Here is a 20,441-nt window from a genome sequence, read left to right as displayed (position 1 = left end):
GGCAACATCCAGAGAGATATCAGCTGTATCGCAGCGTAACGCGAGATCGCAAGATGACGCAAAGTTAATGATGCTGCACAAGCATCGATATCATTAATGCATCGTCGATTACAATGTATATAGAACCTCACGTTCGCAAAGGCAAATTTTCGTAACTTCAACACGAAAGTGTTTGTCAAAAGATTATTGGAAAACGCAAAAGAAAAAAAAGAAAAGAAAAAAAAAAAAGAAAAGAATCTCTCGTTGTCTTTCGTGTCGAATCGATATCGAAAGATATCGAAATAAAATTTTTTTAATTTATTCCAAAGCTGACCATTCGGTGAATGCCCGGTCGCATGAAGGATTACGTTGCGGGACGCGTCAATTTTTGAAATTAAACTTGTTCGTTCTCGAGTCTCGGCAATTTTCAGTGTCCCACTTGAGCGGTGCAGCATACGGCCGCGTCACCGCTCCGTGGAGGCGATGTAGACGCGCACGCGCTCGTGTGCGTAGCTCCCGCTCATCTGCACTTATCAGTTAACACATTCCTTAATTAAACGAGGCAGTCGCCCCGACGTTAGGGAAAACGAGTAACGAGGCAGCGGAGTTCGGACTGCTCGTGTGCGTGCACCAGATATACGCGCGCCGTGTACACACACGTAATCACATGGCGGCATAATTATTGAGTGTTATCCGTGCTCGTGCACATTTTCGCGAAATGTCTTGAATTATCAAGTAATTTTGAGGACATTGTCACGGTTTAGAAATTTTTTCTTTTTTTTCTTTTTTTTTTTTTTAGAGCGCAGATGCTTTGCGTTAATAGATACGACGAGCACGCCACGTGTTTGACACGTTCGACACTGCGCTCCGCATATGGAACGTCGATATCGATTCCCGCGGCCGAAATCCCGTGTGCGTGACGCACAGAAGCAAGCGAGGCTTCGATATCTCCTCTCGAAAATAGATGGTACAATAATCAAGTCGCAATTCGATATCGGTTTTTTTTTTCTTTTTTTTATTTTCAACTTTAGCCGAGATTCGTAAGTCGCGCAAAAGTCGTCGTGTACGCGAGAGCTTGATGTTCGTTACTCGAGTGCCAGAAATGTTTTATTCTCTTCTTTTTATAATGCAGTTTAACAAAATTAAAAGGAGCGGTAAATTTTCTTTTTACTTGGTGAGCAGTTGTTAAGTGTAGCCTACGGGTCATGTAGAGCTTGTACGTTAACCGTCTGGCGCTTAAACATTGTTTGCGAAGTAGTTACGTCTGCTACATATAATATCAAGAAGTTGGCCGAACTCTCACGCCCGAACTTTCCGCACAATGCGTGACTTCAACCTGTATGCGACTACAATCGACATTTTACTCGCTCTCGCAGCCCGAGCGCAATCTGGAACGATAACAGCATCCCGCGGCGCTTAATCGGTACAAAGAAAGAACCTTCGATAAAAATCAATGTAATGGTGTTCTCCAATTATTTCGCAGTTTCGCGATATCGAGGCACGATGCTGCAGAGGTTGAGAGTTACACGCGAGAGCTCCCGTAACAAGCCGCCTCAAATTTACCTTACCTTATAGAATTCTATTTTAGCAGGGCAAGAAAGAAGCGCCTCCAATAAAAAAGTTGCCTCCTTTTATATTTGCATTTTTCAAGCGCAGTAGTTACTTCAACGAAAGCGGCAGGACCGCAAGTTTTAATAAAAACACGTGACTGCTGGATTTAGATACGCGCGGAGAGATGCTTGAAGCACGTGCGCCGCTCTTTCCATCATAGACGAGTTCGCGACGTCATTAAATTCGCGACAGGAAGCGAAATTGCAATAAAACCGAATTCCTTTTCGCCTTAATTAGTTGGCCAGTCGCGGGAAAGTTTCAGAAAGGCCCTCGTGAAACGCGCGGCTATATGCTTTGAAATCGAGTCTGCAACCTCGTCAGTTCCGACTGATACTCGCCGTCGCTTTGCACCTCGATATAAAAAAAAAAAAGCTGGTAAAAATGACGCGCGCGTCACGACTTTCGTTTTTCGTTTTACGCGGGGACGATCGACCGGCGACCGGGAGAAGAGAGATGCGTCGGCATGTGGGATAACGAATCATCTCGCGGAGACTCGTTGATCTTTATGGGCCTATTACAGGGGTAGGCCTTGAACACGTGTTCCTCGAGCTGCGGGGATCAGGACTCGCGAGAGCGGCTTCCTTTGTCTTTCCCCGCTCCGCGAGGAAGGGATTCCGCCGCTATTCCACGTAATCGGCCGAACATATTTCAATCGCGGTGACGCAATTGGTTACCTGGCGGCAGACGATCTACCGCGAACATTCACAAAATTCACCTTTAACCCCGTTCGAATTCGATTTCGATGAGCGGGACATTCTTAGGTTTGAAACGGCGAGCTCTCTCCGTGGGATTCGGCTCGACGTAATTCACCTGCATTACGAGCCATCGATATTTCGATTCGAGCTCGGGTAGTTGACAGAAAGTTTGCATGCCAACTACTTTCGAGCACCTTCCCTCTTTTAATCAACTCAGTTTCATCGACTTTTCTTTTTTAGTTCACGTCGTTACGTGTGCGGTGCATTCATTCTATTTTCCCCCCCCTTATTATTCTGTAATTTTATTATCGGGATATAGACTCGTAGGAATTGGGAGGCGAGTTTTTCTTTATTTTTCTTATCGCGATACATATAATCGTTATCGTCCTTCATATTCCTTTCGTTTCTATTATCATCGGCACGTATCCGGCACCCGGCGTAGTTATTAACGTCGAAAGCGCGGCCGTTTCTTCGCAAGCAATGCAAACAGAAATGGTATTTGCATCCGCTGAATAATCATCAGTATTGGTTTATGAATACTAAGAATTCCGCGTATATCGAGGGTCGCGATTCCGAGCGGCGCGGCGCGGGCGTCCGCGTTTGCGTCTGCACTCGCTCTCTCGTTCGAAGCCGATGATCGATCATTCCGTCGAACAAGTGGATACGTCTGTGCAATTCCGCGGAGGACGAGGGAGATGGAGAATGATAAAAGGAGGCAGAAACTAGGAAGAGGAGAAGCAAGGAAGCGCGGAGCGAAAGGGAAGCGAGAGAAGCCAGAGGGCTGATTTATGGGCGATGGCGTTTTCGCTGCGTAACTTCCGCCAATTTCGTTTCGTCTTGCCGCGACGTCAGGAGCCCCCGGTTTCCGGTTTCTAACCTGTACGGCTGACTGCGACTCACCGTGCTTTAATACGGCGCGTTACCGATGCTTCCTTGCAAAATGTTTCGTAATGAAGTATCGAGAGTCAACGTTGGATCAAGATACGATCTGCCTTCGGGTTTCCAACGTTGGCTAGTGATTTCACGAAAGCTATAACGATTACGGATATTTTTTTGCGTTTGCTACCATTTGATAGGAATTTACCGCGGAAAAGTCTAATGATTAATTAAATAACGACTGATGATAGGTGACGTTGTTAGTAAGTGATACTCGCGTATTTAATCGTTTATTTCTTACGGTTTTTTTATAAGCTGTGGATTCGACCGCCGCTCCTTGCAATTTCAATCTATTAAAAAGCAAACAAATATCCAGTTATATGAAAATTTTTACGAAAGCTTTTTTCAATTATCTCTATTGTTATTGACATTTTTTGTCATCTCTACCTATGATCGGCTCGCGCTGGTCTTTTGTTTGCTGGGTGACTTTTTAATCGTATCGTGCCTCTTTCGGTACTTGAAAAATCTCGATTTTTTTTTTCCCCGTCGACAGCGCGATTGTTACTTCCCCGATGAATTGCGCAAGTCAAACGCGCGGCAAAAATTTAACGAGCGAGGATTTCCGCAGAAGCGAATCGTAACGGAACGAAATCTAGGCCTGTTCGACTATGATTGTGAGAATTGGAACGCGCGTGCAGATGCGAAACGTCGCGGAATTCGAGAGGCCGAGATAAACGCGTATTTCCCTTTTCAAACTCGCATCTCGTCACACCTGGGTGACAGAGTTAATATTTTAAGACGTTAGCGATCTCCAGGAAGGTACGACATCGTCAGCAATAAGATTTCCAAAGTCGCAGCTGTCGCTTCTAAAAAAGAAACGAAAGGGAAGTGTCGCGTAAAACAACTCGCGCAGTTTCGCGCGATAGAGCGATCGTGATAATCGTGAAATTTTATTGTTGCATTGACAATTTAATTCGCATATAATTTATGGGACGTAAACCGACGTTTAGTATCGCTAATTACTTTTATTGTTGGACGTTATTAATTGCTTTCTCTGTCCACCGTATTAATATCCGCGAGAATATACACATTTTCTTCGTAAGCGGCAAGAAGTGTCTCTCGTATAGAATAAACGCAATGATTTTTACAGTCCATTATTTTTTTTATTATTTTTTTTTAATTTTATTTTTATTTTTTAATTTTTTTTTTTACTATAGACAGGTTAATCTCCGTTTCAGAGAAACGAACTTGCTCGAGGAAAATGCTCGTTTATATCGATTATATATTGCGACAGGTATAAACGCGTTTTGCGTCGCGGTGCTTCGCGAAAATTGTCGATTAAAACTTTGAGGTCGGCCATTAGCCTTCACCCACATTACTCAATCGTAAGCATTGCGCGATTGCATCAACTGTTCTCCGGCCGGTCCGTCGCGACTGCGTGACGTATCGAAGGTGTTGCTCACGGAATTAATTCATGCATTAATTATCATGAGTACTTAAGCCCCTCGTTCCTCGATATACATCATATACGCGCGCGCATACATTATTCCGCGTGATCGCTACTGCGCGAACTGCATTTGCAAACAGTGTCGCGAATTTTATATGCAGACCGGCCGGCAAGAAAAAGAGGAAACGCAGTCGCAGTTATAAATTTTACAGAGACGGATAATAATAAAAAAAAAATAAAAAATCCAAAAGTCACAGCTACAGCAAAAAGTGAATAAAGTCGCGCGACGAAAGCACACCGTTTAGTAATGGTAATTTTGATAAACAAGAAAGATATTTGTTCTTAATAACGTGGATTATTTTGTTATTCGCTAAAATTCACACCATTTTAAATTGCATTCGCTAGTTCTGCTATATTCCTCTCCCCGAGGTTTTTATTATCCTCTGCGTTTGCCCCGTTACTTATTTTATCATTTAAATTAAATATTGCGGTAATTACGGGAAATACGCATATTCCGGTATTAACAAGAGATAAAGTAATAACGGTAGCGATGACAGGACCGTATTACAACATTTCCGCTAACACGAATCGCCTGTATAGCCTATTCGAAATAGAATATTATACAACGCGGGGAAGATTCTCGTAATACTTTTTCGCATAATTCTACTCTAGCCGACAACGAAAAGCTTTTTAACGAAATCTCAAAAATACTGACGATAATTATTATACATTAATGCATCGAGAAAAGAGATACGTGGCCATTGCTTCGCGTTGCATTAGAGATGTTTCTCGTGGAATAAAATTGCGCGCATTAACATGACTGTTTAACTACATCGGTAATGACAGCCAATGCGACAAAGAGAAAAGCGGGCGAACGCTGCCGTTACATAATTAAAGGAACGGAGTATTTCGTGGAAATGTATTGTGGCGATAGCATTGCGCCGGGAACTTTCAGTCGTAATTAGTAGGATCTCGTAATTGATATCAGGCAATTTGATATTCTCATTCGGATCGGAAAAATCGTGCCGAACAACGATATCCCCCTTTTCGTTAATTCTTATCGCTATTACGAATTACGGAATTATTAATTGTTCTGATAATTCGATGTTTATATCTTCCAAGCGTGTCGGATGCCGCGTTTACGTCGGCAGCGCGACGTTTGAATTTATTACAAATCATCATTTTCATTTACGGAACATAATTATCGCATTTCTTCGCGTCGATATTTATTTTGCAACCTCGATGAAATACGTTTAATCCGAATCGGCTTGCCCGTCGATTTTAAACAATTTAATTTGAGCGATGTATAACTAATATATTACACGGTATTTAACCTCAATTTACAAAAAACTTTTTCTTCCGTAGCGTGAAAATCGTTTCGAAATTTTTATTAAAACAAAAGAGCGATAGGGAGGGGGGAGGGAAAAATCCGTTTTAGATCCCGTGAAAATCAGTCGCTGAAAATTTTATGCGGTGAGCGGGGCCCGGTGTCAAAAGATTTTTCGAGCGTGCATCAAAGTCGGCACAATGGGATTTCTCGATGACGAAGATTCAAAGTGTACGGGGTCGAAGATGATCACGCTCGCACGTCAAATCGTGGATCGAAATTGCCACTCTCGGGGAAGACACTGACCCAGATACCGACGTACATGGGGAAGGTCGTATGTAAACATATGTGTGCACATACGTCGGACCTATATATTATATGTATACATGTATATAGATCGACGGGTCTGTACGTACATACTCTCGAGTGAATAATACCCGAGCCGGGGCGCGTGCACGCGTATGTCCACGTACGTTTCACCCACACACGCACTTAGGCGGACGCGCACACACACCCGCGTGCGACGGGTGGCGTATAAAATAGAGGTTTACGTATTTTCTTCGCCCGCTCACGAGAGCTCGCGTGTGCGTCGCGCCCGTTTATGTGCACGCTGGTAATGGCAATGTACGCGCGCACGTCGTGCAATACGTATCGCGAAATGTTTGCCACGTTGATTAACCACGCGATAGGAACCTTTGAACAGAAGCGAAATTAAATTTGGCCACGCTCGTCGGTGAAGGGGTGTAACAATGAATGTCATCGTGTCTTTAGTAAAAAAAAAAAAGAAAAAAAAAATAGGGAGTGATTAAAGCGTTGCAATTTGTACACGTTTCATTAAAAGTGTAAGGAGGAAAATGAGAAAGAAAAATACTGCGCGATGAATTTTGATATAATCAACAGAATTCTGTGACATTTTTAAATTTAATTTAATAGTATAAAATTATAAATTATCTGATATATAAAATTACGCTGCTATCAGAAATGTTTCGCGACACGCTTGAAATTTTAGATTATTACTTTTTAATTACGAAATTCGTAATTGAAGAGAGTCTCGCGGGTAGATGATAAGGATAAAGTTACCTGATGTATTTTATATTTGTGTTCGTGTATTCGAAATTTATCGAAATAAGTAAAAAAAAAAAATTAATTTTTTAAAATTGAGGATCTATAAACTTCACAGACGTCGTGCATGCTCGCTCGTACACGCGCATTTGTACATATATGTATACATATGTATATGTATGTGCATCAGCGCGTAAAAACGTAGTGCTTGTGAATGAAACTGTAGTAGTAAAAGAACGTGCACATATGTGCGTACGTAAAGTTATATCGATGACTCAGTCGGTCTCGCTGACTCTCGTTACAACTCGCGCAATTTACAGGCGCTTTCTCAAGGGATCGTTGAACTCCACTGAGTAACTGTCTCTTTCGGAAGATTTTTTTTCCTCTTTTTTTTTTCCCCCCTATTACAGTAGATCAATACGGAAGTTAACATCGCTTATTTATTATAATTAACGCGTAACGAAAATTTTAGAGAAGTAGAACAGCTGAAACAGACTTGACATTGGCGATAAAAGATCTAAGAAAAAACAGAACGCGTGACGCAGACGTGTTTGAACGCGATTACTGTAATATTTACCACCTTAATTCATACACGTTACGTATTGCAATATGCGTCATTTCCTTTTAAAGTGCAATTATTAGAAATGTGAGAGTTTAAACGTGCTTTCCGCATTGCTCGATCGAGGTTATAATAATTGTATTTTACGTTTAGTATACGGCAAGAATAGATTCGCGGTTTTTCATTTTGGGCATAACAATTGAGTTGTACATGAATAAATGAATCGTGGGCAAGACTTACCATGATGGCCACGATAATCAATGGTTGTGGTTGATGGCATTCTACTGTCTGTATCAACAGTTAACAGCGGCAAAATGGCCATTTCGTGTTCCCTCGCTCGTCGTTGCGTGCCGATCTATAATTTAACAAAATGCACCGCTTCAAGTGATCGATAGTCGAAGATAATTATTATTCCGCACTTACACTCGCAAATCAGACGCACGGGAGTTATGTAATTGTGTTCCGCTTTGATGAGCATCGACGAGGCGCGTAAAGGCGTGTTCTTAATTAGAGAGCAACGTGATAGAAAGTTATGTAATATCTATGTTGTTTTTTTTTTTCTCCTCTCTCCCTTTCTTTCTTTCATTGTCGATACCGTCGGTCGTGTCTTATCGTATGTCTCTTTCCGTTTGAGATAAATGAAGCAAATTGCGTTGTCGGATCTACGACCGCAGCAGCGCGATAATGAAATCGGTATAATTTACAATTCAATACTTTATAATTCCATTTTACGAGGCACAAAAGTGAGCGGTAAAAGATTAATATGCTGACGCTTTGCGTCGCGGTATTGCCAATAAAAGTTATTGTTATTGCGAACGATGCCGCTAATTTAAATATCCGTGCGCGAGCGCGCGTTACGTGCGTACGTATATAGTATGCATATATGTGTGTGTACTCGCGATTGACGTTTGGATGACGGACGTCACGTTATTCATGAATTATGGATACAATTGAAGCGCTTGATATCGCTGAAACGTCGCGATGCGGCTTTTCCGCGTTCATACGCGACCGGACCGTGGGGAGGTGAAGAGGAGGCACCTTTCCACGCTCGATTGTGCTAGGTCGAGGCTTTTTGGCCGTTATCAATGCCGGCAGATAAGAGCTTTCCTCGTTAATTAATGAATTAATGCTCCGCTAGATAAAATCGGCCGAGGTCGGGCATGCCATTGAATCCCGAACTCTTCAATTTGCGTCACAGGGGGCACATCGCCTTCTACGTGTTAAAAAAAAAAAAAAACCCAAAGGTTGTGTCAGAGTGCACGTAATTAATTGCACAACAGATTATTGATTATTCACGGACGTGTCAAGAAACTTGAAACGCGCAAACGATATTAGATAGCGGCAAACTCTTGCCGCTAATGACATGGTTTTTCTCAAAGATACTTTTCTTAAGAGAGAAAGATAGATTATGGACGACTTAGTTGTTTGCTACGACAAAGATTTATTCAAACTTCCTGTTTGAACATGACTACTTCAATTACGCGAAGAACATGTCATATAAAATGTTATATTTGAATTAACAATATATGTATAATATACAGAAAAATTCTGAGGTTAGATTTCATTATTATACGTTACAATATAATTATAAATTACATAAATTTTTAATGACTGTTCATGCTCTTTTTTTTTTTTATCGTTTTAATATCAGGTATATTTGTTATTACGTACGTATCTCACGCTCATCGATAAGTAACACGGAGCAAAGAGCTTTAGGAGAAACTTAAGATAGCCGGGAATGTAAAGTTTGTGAGATTCCGAGGTATTTCTTGCTCAAGTTTGTTGAGAATACAATCTTCCTCACATAATAATGTTCCACGAGAGTATATCATCTCCAGGTCTGATTGTGAGTGGTAATTTGGTTTATGGGGCAACATTTGGATTGTATCCAGAACGCGGTTAGTGGACTCCGTACTTCACGGAGACCTATTTTCCTCGGTATACTTGTTGAGCGATATCAATGTTAATACATGCGCATCTTTTAAAAGAGGCTCCTTTATAAACGCGAGACAGCGTAAATTTTGTTCTCAAATTTGGGGTTTTTATTTTTTTTATTTTCTTAAATCTATTTAAAATTCTGTCAGAAATATTATCATTAATCGTGTCAAAATATCTCGATCACAACTTCGAACGTGGAGAAAGATTTAAATGGACCGACAAGTATCTTAAAACGACTTGTATACAAGATTAGCAAACGATTTATGTACTCCGCTGGTGCGCTATTTGTAACGATGATTGTTCCATAAAAAAAAAAAAAAAAAAAAAAAAAAGAAAAAAAAATCCATGTTACGTCGAAACCATAGAAACACTACGTGCGGATGACGGGAAATTGCATGTCGGTTTCGCAAGTGGCTCGTAAAAATCCGAAGTGCTCGGCGTTTAAAGGGACCATAGCCGGTGGTATTGCTCCCCGCGCTGGAGAACGCCGCCATATATACGATTGTCTCGGTTAGATACACACGTATGCGATATCCATCCTATCGATCATAATTTCTGTCGAAACGCGGAGTGGATGCGCGACCGAATAGCGACTTCGCAGCGACGAGGCAGGAGCTAACGCTAACATTGACTCGGCATTCATGCATTAGCTTACGCCAATGTAAACGCTTTGCTACATTCATGTGTTTCCTTTTCCGCGGCGAGCGCGATCGATGGCAAATATTACTTTGGTCAATTCCAGCCGGTAGTCTATTTACTTGTTTGTGGTATCACTTTGCCGCGCCGATAGGGAAAAGTCGGGAGAGAGAGCGAGAGAGAGAAACGAGGCGACGTTCGGGGGAAGACGAAAGGGTTCGGGGGAAGAGAGGGAAAGGAACGGGGGCGAATACCGATACGGATGTGATTCCACACGGTTTATATGCATGATGCGCTTTCGTGCATCGACTAGCGCACGCGTAGTTACGAATGCCAGATTCAGCCACTTATCTCTCCCAACGAACCTTTCGGCCAGTTAACTGTTACAATACGTACGTGTAATGATGACGAATGATTCGAAATTAGTCTCAATTTCGGACCGCTCGAAATCACGACCGTCACGACAGAAGTACGAAGTGAGAGAAGGTGTTTACCCATTTATGCATCATCGCTTACTTTATTTCTCTAAGTAAAAATAGAAATCGATGCCTTCTGACTTCTCAGTGTAAAAATAAGTGGAGTATTTTTAGACTTGGCGCGGGTATTTTTTAGCGTTAGAGAAATTATCTTCTTTTTAATTATTTGCAACACCAAAACGATGATAATTTAACCCTTAAAAAATTGTTTTTTTTTTTTTTAATTTTTTGCCGATAAAAACTGTTTAGCATTGTCGCTAACGATGCAACGCATTTCTGTTTCAGGTGCGATGGAGTCTCGCGGAGCCGGCTTCTACTATGAGTTGAGGCTTCGTAATTAATCGTGAGTACATGAATACTTAGCGCGAAGCGCCCGTCACGTACGTGTGCCGAACGAATGCCGCGAAACGATCGTTAAGCGATGCCCGGCACGCACGTGTATCGTGCATATGTAATATCCTCCAAATTGCAAATTTAATATTCGCGAATTTTATTGCGGCGCGCTCTCGCTTCCTCCGTTTCGTAATTTACGCCCGACAATTACGATCGCATTAATCGGCGGCGCTCTCGCGGCTCATTAATCGCGTCTTCTTCCACCGTGAGAGACGATAGAAAGTCAGTCGCATGACCCGCGGCAATTTTCGTAAGTGTACGCGCGGACCGTTTCGACGCACGATCGTTGATCTTTTTCTTCGTAACGCGTAACGAGCGGTAGGTGCGTCGGGAAATACGGGTCACATTAATATTTCACTATCGGGTTTTCTATTTTTACATTGCGAGCGTTGCGCGGGAACTTTATATGTACACCGGTGTGTGTCGTACCAACTTTTTTTTTTTTAACTCCTCATAAAATAGCGCATCTTCGAACTTCCGATATGACTATAGAATTATATAAAATGCACGTGTTACGATAGGAAGAGAGAGGGACGATAGCAATTTCGTTCTGGTGTTTACGAAGGATTTTTAAGTTTATAAATAATTAAAAAATTTTAATACGTTATTTTCTTCATACGCATATCATCGTGTATAATAAGTCATTATGCTTTATTAAGCGTTTCCATATACGATTTTATTATCGAGTAAAAAATCATTAATGATTATTTTGCAATATTTCGTGGGGGGTTTATCTCGAGCGCGCGCTCTCCGCTGCGGACCGCATTTATCCGCTGAATAAAGTGCTGTTTGAGCATTAATATGACTTCATTCCGCAATCGATTTGAATTCGATTTGCCTCGAGCGGGGGGTTGAGAGGGGGGGGATTTTCACCGTGGGCGTCGCGGCATTTTCGAAAGGGATTATACGGACGCCCCGGTCCGGCGTATTTCTTCGTATCGATCGCCGTCGCGAGTACTCCCACGTAATTCGCTTATTACAGCTTCCGCGTATCTCCACGTATTCCCCACGGTATAGCCGAGTTCGCGGAAAAAAAAAAGAAAAGAAAAAAAAAAAGAGTGTACGCGTTCGGTCAGGAGAAACACCTACTCGCGTTCGTGCAATCTCGCTCGCTGGCTCGTTCTCTCGCACGCCACGTTTCTCGTTTCTCGTGCTACGCGTTACGAGCATCGCCGCTATAATTGCAACCGATGCGACGTATGTACGCTAGCATGACACCCGGTCGTCCCGTTGCGTACCCGCGCGCTCTCTCATATCGGTGCACCACGGATGTGCATGTGCATCTGCGCGTGTATTCGGCGGACGCGTGGGGAAGTCCCCGTTAACGGCGATGTGGCGCGTTCATGCAACCGTTGTGCTCGCGCCGGTTCGAGAGAGAGATAGACCCCGAAGAAGGGACAGGAAGAGAGGCCACCGGTATAACCCGATGGAGAAAGGGAGAGAAATATCGGCGGCCGTTCGAAAAAGAGAGAGAGGGAGAAGCGACACGCGGAGTAGTAGTAGTCGAGGGATGGTTTTGCTCTGCTGGCTCTGTATTGATTGCTGTGCTGCTCCTCCACCTCCACCATCTCTTGCGACGATCTCTCTCTCTTTCGCTTCTCCTTTCCTCCCCTCGCTGCCGTTCCGCGATCCCTCTTGCCCGCGCGCCAACGTGGCCGCCCGTAATGCCGGCTCGGCTCTCTGCGAAACCATCAAGATCCGAAGTCCTCGCCGCGCCACGTATCTCTTCTCTCGAAATGCCCCCGACGAGAGAAGAGTCCGCCTGTAATTGACGCAGATAGGACTACCATCTGCTACGGCACCACAGACGGCCGGGGAGAGAGAGTGGACCTAATGTCCGCTGTCCTCGGCGACGTGTTCCATCTAAGGATTCATTGAATGGGAAATCAAGCCACCACTCTTCGCGACGCTGTCTAGGCTCGCGTGCTTCGTCGTCCCTCGGACGAGTGGCAAAGAACATTGTCACATCTTAGCGAAACTACTTGACGCATTTGTCGAGCCATTTCGATAAGCTTTTACCTTTGTCAAGCCCCGAAACTTCGCCGTTCGCTCTCCCCCGGAGCTCTTTGTAACGTTGTAATCGCGACGTCATCTTATCACGCAGTTACGTCGGTGCACATATTTATGTACGCCACCTGAAATTTTTGCGCGGTGTCGTTTTATTCTCTCCTTTATTGTACCGCGTCCCGCCTCCCCCGCGAGCTTTTACGAAGCGAAAATTCTGGCTCGTCAAAATATTATTATATTCACGTACATCTGGTTTCATTACGGCAATTAGCCGGGATAGCGATGGGCTTGTGTTGTAAATTGGCGTTCTATTTAAATTCGCTAATTACTGTTACGACATAACGATGATACGCTCGCTTCAGAATGAAACATTCATGTTGCAAGGTCCACGTAGTTGTATGTTTTTTCTTCGCGCTTGGGGGAGTGGAATCGGAGATAATTAACGTATATGAGAGTATTATCTGATGCGGCACAGTGACATCGATGCAACCCCTTCGTAATTACGTCTCTCCTTCAGCGTTGATCGCGAATCCGGAAATTTGCGTAAAAATATTTATGCCGAGCTTTCGCAGCGCACTACTCGGCTGCGGGGAGAAAAGATATTGCCGGCGTAATAATCATATTTGGCTTTGCTTCAAGGAACACGTCTATCGCGCAATCTCACGCTTTTTCTTTTTTTTTTCTTTCTTTTTTCTTTTCTATCTCGCTGTGTTAAAATAGGAAAACATTAGATACAGGTACCGCGTTCTGCATTACATTATTAATAAGCACGGACATGCGAATGTGTCATTAAGTTGCATTAGCATTCTAAATGACGCAACTGCGCAGTGTTGCGTCATTAACGCGGTACCGAATACCGTTTTTTTTTTTTTTTTTTAAACGCTTCCGGAAAAATTACGAGTTTTGGAATAACATTCTCCCTCTGAACGGACTGATTAATCCGGTATCCCGGGTTAAGCCGGCGCGAGATATTCATGGATTAATAAGGTCGAGATATCCGAGGCGGAAAGCGGAGGAAGCCCGAGAATAAACGCAATAAGTTGAAGTCGAACGCGCATTGTCGGCGCGAGGGCGTCGCATTTCGCGAACAAACGGCGCGTTTCTTCCTCGTCACCGGGGCTCTTTTCTCTACCACGACAACGACCGTGTTCCAGCCTGGCACCCGAGCTTTTCCCGGCCGAAGGAAAGGAGCGTAATACCGGTCGAGAAATCGATGGTCGTCCGTGTCTTCCTTTTGCTCTCGGTTCACCGCCCCCGCGTTCCCTTGCCTTAAGGCGTCCACCTCTCCTTCCGCGCACCCTTCTCAACCCCCCCCCCCCTCTTTCCTTCCTCTTCTCTTCCTCGCCAATTTACGAGCATCTCGAAGTGTGCCCGCCTAGCTGAAAACCGGGTGGCGTCGCGAACTCGCCCGGATATTCCGGACGCCGTGCAGATGACGATGTCGAATCGTGAATAGGTGTCTTTACGACACCTCGACATTGTCCGCGCGTGGACAGTTAATTTCCGTTATTGTTTTTCCGATCGCGATAGTTTAGTTGGAATAATAAAAAAAAATAATAATAGAATAAAAAATACAATTAGTTTCTTATTACGAGATTTTTTTTTTACGAAGTATTAGTGTCACGAGTGTTATAGCTACTTTGGATTAAAGTCGAATACATGCTCGTGAAAGAGTAATAAAAAAATATCAATATTTTTAGTTGCAAACCCGACTTGCGATTTGTGCGTGATATATACGGGAAAGAAACTTTTGAAGAGATGGTAGACGGTGCCTGCAGCAGTAATTGCGAGCTCGGTCATACCGTGTTATTCGGCGCGCCCGGGAGACGCGTCTAATTATACGTTCCTCGGATGTAGGTGATAATTTCGACTGCGGATTCTGATATCTCAGTACCATGCGCGAGGACTGAGGTTTCGAAAAATTATAAAAAATTGCCAAAGCCACGTAGAAGCATTTACGGAATTTTTTTTTTGTTTTTTTTCCTTCGATTTTCTTGCACATAAATTTCTTTGCGTCACTTGCAAATTTTTCGACACCGTTTGCACAACGAATTTTAACAGAGCTGCATTCGCGAATTTTTAAAGTTATTTAATTATATTCGCGGTATTTAAAAATAAACTCATTGCGATTAAATTGCGGCTTTATTATTAAAGCTGAAACAACTTTAATCGAAAATTGGATAATATCAGGAAAATTTGATAATGCCGGAGCAGAGAATCGATATTACTTTAACAACCGTCTATCGTGACAATCTGTTTTTAGAATTCGAAGCATTTAATAGACAGAAAATCATTCCTCCGTTATATTGATAGATTTCATCTCGAAATAAAATATAAGATAATGCAAGAAGCACTAATTTTGTGTAAAAAAAAAACCTTAATTTGTTTATAATAAAAGTTTAAGGTACAACAATTCAGATAACGCGTCATAAAAAAATTAGAAAATAAAGTACGAACTTCGAGCCAGGAGCATTAGTCTTTGAAGTGTTAATTTTAATATTTAAAATAGCTGAAGGTACCAATCTAATAGTCTAGTCTAATAATTATATGAAACTTGGAATTTTTATTAATTAAAGTCGATGACTTTTCGCTTTTACTAACAAACAAAGGAGCAGTAATAGTGGCAATAGTAGAAGATATTGAAAGGACGCTTATTCGGAGGATAATTTCCGGTGACAAAGGGCTTCCACGCGGCTTCTTTTGTCAATTACAAACGAGAGGCTTCGCACGACATCACCATTCACGAATTTGAAAGCGCAGTAAAAGCCATTATAAGAGTTCCTTTTTGTTAACTGCTTGGGATGCAAAATAATCGCGCAAATTCCGTGAATATTGAAAATATTATTGTGATATTTGTTAGTTCATAAAATTCATTAAAAATCTTGCACGTCGTCAAATGTCAATTTTTCCAGGATTATTAATTGCAATTAAATGCGACAAGAAATTACAAATAAAAACGACACCGAAAAATTATACCGTATTGATTTTCAAGATGATAAATTAACCTTTTAAGTACTGTGGACCGTTACCGTGAATCTGCGTATGCGGCGCAAATGACGAATTAAAATAGTCACCTAATGGTACATTGTATAATCAATTCATATTTCGGCACGCGGTGCGCGAACATTTATTGCGTCCACTGCTATTGCGAGCCGCAACGCTAGAGTATTTAAACCTGAAGAAACTTCGCACTTGAATAATCAGAAGAGGGTAGCGTAAATAAGAAAACGAAAAAGAATACGATCTGGTATATATTTAATTACAGATTAATTTTTTTTTTTATTGTTAAACATCTTAAGTGTCTCGATTTAAATGTAAAAGGGACATTTTACGATGATCCTCTTAGAGGTTGGCTTACAAAAGTAAAAGGAAGCCAATGAAGAAAGATACGCAGAAAGCGCGTAGACGCGCGTGTTAAAAGTATCTCTGAAATATTTAAATCGGATTATCTTACTTTCTTTCTCTCTTTCACCTAACCGATTCCATTCAATGGTAAGTGCTTTCTTTATCCGCCTTCATCCATTAGATTAACGAGAATAAAGACGCGGAATTATTTATACGTTACTTTCGCCATCATTCAACGGATCGATCACGCGACCCTAGAAATCCTGGATGCTTTGCGAGTCTCTCCAATAAGACCGTACGAACCGATAAGAACCGAGGGGCCAACTTGAATCAATACATCGCCGATAACGATCGCGTGACGTCGAGGCACGAATGAGGGCTATTGCGACGTGTAACCAGACCACGAGTGAATTTTCCCTATCGAGTTTATTCCGGTTGTGACATGATAATGTGCGAAACAGGAAGCGAATCGTGCATTAGATTTTTTTTTCCCGTCACGGGGAATACACTCCATCGGCAGACGATCGATTACGTGTCACGCGCGTAAATTCTCTCGTATATATATATATTTTTTTTTTTTCTTTCGAAGACGGAAGCTTGGAGCTTCCTGAATTTCGGCGTTACGCAAACTCCGAGTACATTCCTCGCATCAACGACACCGCCGTGACGCCTTCCGTCAATGTAAAAAAAAAAAATTCGTCCTCGACGGTGTCGGAATTAATTTGTCGAGCACGCGAATTCTTTGGCCGTTTGAAAACGCATTCCGGCCGCGTGAATAGCGACGGAAAATGCATCGGCGGCCGCTTGCTCGCGGCGGTGCACGGCCGTATTTAAGAAGTAACGAGTTAATAACGGTAGTAAATGCCAGCATTCCGTTCGTACCAAGAATCCGTTTATCGGCGAACGATGCGCTCGCGCCTTTTGAAATGACAGAAAGCGGGAGAGAAAGAGAAACGGAGATAATTCCACGCATAGGCGTATACCTTGACGTAAGCGGTCGCCTTATCGGCGCGCGGACTGTCTGGCGGGACAGCAACGGAGGCTCTCTCGGCTTTCCAGAGAGAGCCCGAATGAGCATATGAAAAATGGAGCCATCCCGTTTGATTAATTAAGGCAGTCGCGGCGGCATTAAAAATCACTCCGCCCTGCGTATGATAACCGCGTCGGGTGTATGATAATAGCGGCGCCGCCACCGGCGGTGCATCGTCTAGCCTAGCATCGGCCTAACCTAACTCAACGTTGTAACGATGTATATTTATACAACAGCTGGGCGGTGGAGGGAACGGTGGAGGAAAACGGTGGAGGTGCGCCAGTCAGCTGATTGAAGCACTGGAGGGGAAAGGATGGAGGGGAGAACGACCTTTATTTAAAGCGCTGCTGGAGGAAGCCTTTCTTCGACTGGTAAACAGTCGTCGAATGCAAATGTGTGCGAGCCACGCTTGTGTGTGAATATATACGAGTGCGCGCACTCGTGCCACCGATGTATATAAAGAGACCTTTTTATCTTCGACGAGAAAATATTTCCACGAAAAGAAAGAAACGCGTTTTCCACAGTCGTCTGCTTAATTTTGCCGGCCGTTTAAGCGGAGAAACCCCCCTTCTGCATTTTACGCGCCGATATTGAACGGTTAAAATGGATTAGATTTATTTATTTTACGCCGTGGTACTCTTTCGCGGCTATTTAATTAATTTAAAGTAGTAGGGGACTGAGGGGAATTATTAGCGGTAAGGGAAAAGAGAATTCTTCAAAGACGCCGAAGGCTCGGACGGCGCGGGATAGTCGATGCGTAACACGCGCGTTTGACAAAGTGTTAATTGCCGCAATTAGGAAAAGCCTATCTCCGATCCGAGACTGCGACGCGGTTTCCGTATTGTAGGCTATTGTTCACAGCAAATTATATAAGAAACAGCGGCATTCTTCTGGTATGATTTTTATCAACAAGATTATTTAAGGGAAATTTGATTATTCCCTATGATTACGAATTACGATCGCTCACGATGTGAAATTAAGATTTAATGGAGGAGTAATTGAGAATTTAATCGAGTAGTCTATATTCTCTGAATTTCGCTCGGAATTCACGTGGCTAATCCTCGGCATATATACAGTTAAAGTTTCATTAATTTAATTTAATAGCGCTTTTTACGAAGAGTTACGACATTGTTACGAACTCGTTGAATAATATGGTCTATAAACGCGTTAATAAAAAGGGGAAAAAATGTATCCCTTAAAGTTTTATTAAATCTCGAAAATCATATTTATTAAGTAAACAAGATTTTTTAATCCTCACCGCTATAATATAACCGACCGATACACCCAGCGCGTTCTCTCGTTTCCTCTTTCGTTCCTCCCTCCCCCTCTTTTCCCTCGAAAGTAATAATCCCCTACGTCGCCGAGACTACACGCCTCGCCGAAAATTTTCCCGCACCGAAATCTCGATGCACCGACCGCCGCCGCAACTCCGTCGTAAATATTGCACGCGGCGCGAAACCTGTTCCCGTCTCCCTTTCCCTCCCCGTCGGCTCTTTCGAGATAAAAAACGGCGAAGCGCGGAGTCCTTGGCGATGCTGCGTCGATCGCGTCGGTGCGCGCGTGAGAACCAACTTCTGTAACGAAACCATGGGTGGATGTTTCAGGGGACTGGCATGGAGAAGGAGAACTCCGCATCGGGCGGGGGCGGCGGAGGTGGCGGAGCTGAAGCGGCGGCAGCGACTTCGGGCGCCACCTCTACCTCCGAGAAACTCCAGGCGGACCAGGCCAATCCGTTGCTCGATCCTACTGCACTCTTCGGCGGTAAGTCATTTTCGCTTGTTCCTTCCTCTCTCTTTCTTTTTCTTTTTTTTTTTTTTTTTGTTTTTTCTCTCCTATCATTTCTCTTCTTTCCGCTCGGTTCCGACGACCGCGCGCGCGGACACGCCGACGTAGCGATAAGCGGCATCGTTATGCAGAACAGTGAAGATTAGACCGGGGAGAGAGAAGTCTGATAATAGGAGAGCGCTCCCCGCGCGCTCTAATGACTGGGATTTCTTCGGCGCCGTGCTAGTTCTATCCGTAAAATATCCAGCATCTACATTGTAATCGGTTATCTTACGATACAGCCCCCGTCTGACAGTTAATTACGGGAGAGATCGGCGAAACTAGCGTAACGTCAGAGATAGCAGATTCGAAAGGAGCGAACTCGCGAGTGGTCTGATCACAATGCGGATGACTTTCGTATCAATGGCGCAACAATGGCGTTTGTTCATTAGCTAATGATCTCGTTTGCATCTCATTGCGGGCAGTTCCGCCTCTCGTTCTCGAATATCAGGCCCGTTCGCTCTCCATTTATTTTTTTCTAATTTGACCGGCGTCCATTTGGGAGCCGTTCGGTTTTATTTGATCCGCGCGAATCGTACGTGATATTGTTTAGACAAAACAAGCAAATATTTTCCGTATAACGGACGGTTTGTGGATGCGCGCGTTCGGTATTTCGAGAGGGTATACGCGTAGTTTCGATGGCATATTTGTTGCCGTGAGTTATCGTGCTTGTCCAGGAGGAAGTTTACTCCTGGCGATTCCGGTTTCGGTCGTCGAAGCACGTTTCCGCGACGAGTCGAAATCGCGGGAGTACAAAGCTGACAAATTGCGACAAAGAAACTAAGAAATAATGCGACGAAGCTCTATTTCTTCCGGCAGGATGCACCGCGAGTCTTTTCGATGCTGTTTCTTAACAATCACAAGTCTTTCTAATATCGACTTCCTCTTTAAAATTGTACATTTTATTATTGACCATCTCTTTTGTTTTCACTTAAATATTTACTTGTTAATTAAATTTAAATACTTTTTTTATGCCATTTAAAAATATTTTTTTTTTTTTTTATTCTGGGCGATAAAAACGATAAAGCTCGTCACGCGAATAAGCTCTCCGATGAAATCGGGGATTAAGCGAGATATATTTCACGGTCTAAGATTATTTTTCCTGCGTGTGTGTACGTGTATTACGGCGTTACGACGCCGTTGCACTTGCCGTGGATTTACAGGGTCGTTCGAAAGCCGGACGCGTGATGCAAAACGGGCCCCAATGCGCTCTCGCGCGTCAACGCGATATATATC

The 20,441-nt window shown here is 43.2% G+C and overlaps 1 protein-coding gene across 13 annotated transcripts in view; it reads left to right on the top strand.

The window, feature by feature from the left end:
- LOC139108123 (bromodomain adjacent to zinc finger domain protein 2B) overlaps nucleotides 1-20,441 on the top strand; it is a 136,635-nt gene that overhangs the window by 75,379 nt on the left and 40,815 nt on the right. For all 13 annotated transcript variants that reach the window (XM_070666179.1, XM_070666184.1, XM_070666183.1 and 10 more), the window contains exons 3-4: nucleotides 10,892-10,949; nucleotides 18,986-19,142. In XM_070666179.1, the coding sequence (XP_070522280.1) occupies nucleotides 18,995-19,142 (148 nt within the window). In that variant the 5' untranslated portion in view covers nucleotides 10,892-10,949; nucleotides 18,986-18,994. The remainder of the gene's footprint in view (nucleotides 1-10,891; nucleotides 10,950-18,985; nucleotides 19,143-20,441) is intronic.

The sequence above is a fragment of the Cardiocondyla obscurior genome, linkage group LG14 (assembly GCF_019399895.1).
Source record: "Cardiocondyla obscurior isolate alpha-2009 linkage group LG14, Cobs3.1, whole genome shotgun sequence".
Taxonomy (NCBI): domain Eukaryota; kingdom Metazoa; phylum Arthropoda; class Insecta; order Hymenoptera; family Formicidae; genus Cardiocondyla; species Cardiocondyla obscurior.
This window is presented reverse-complemented; position numbering and strand designations above follow the sequence as displayed.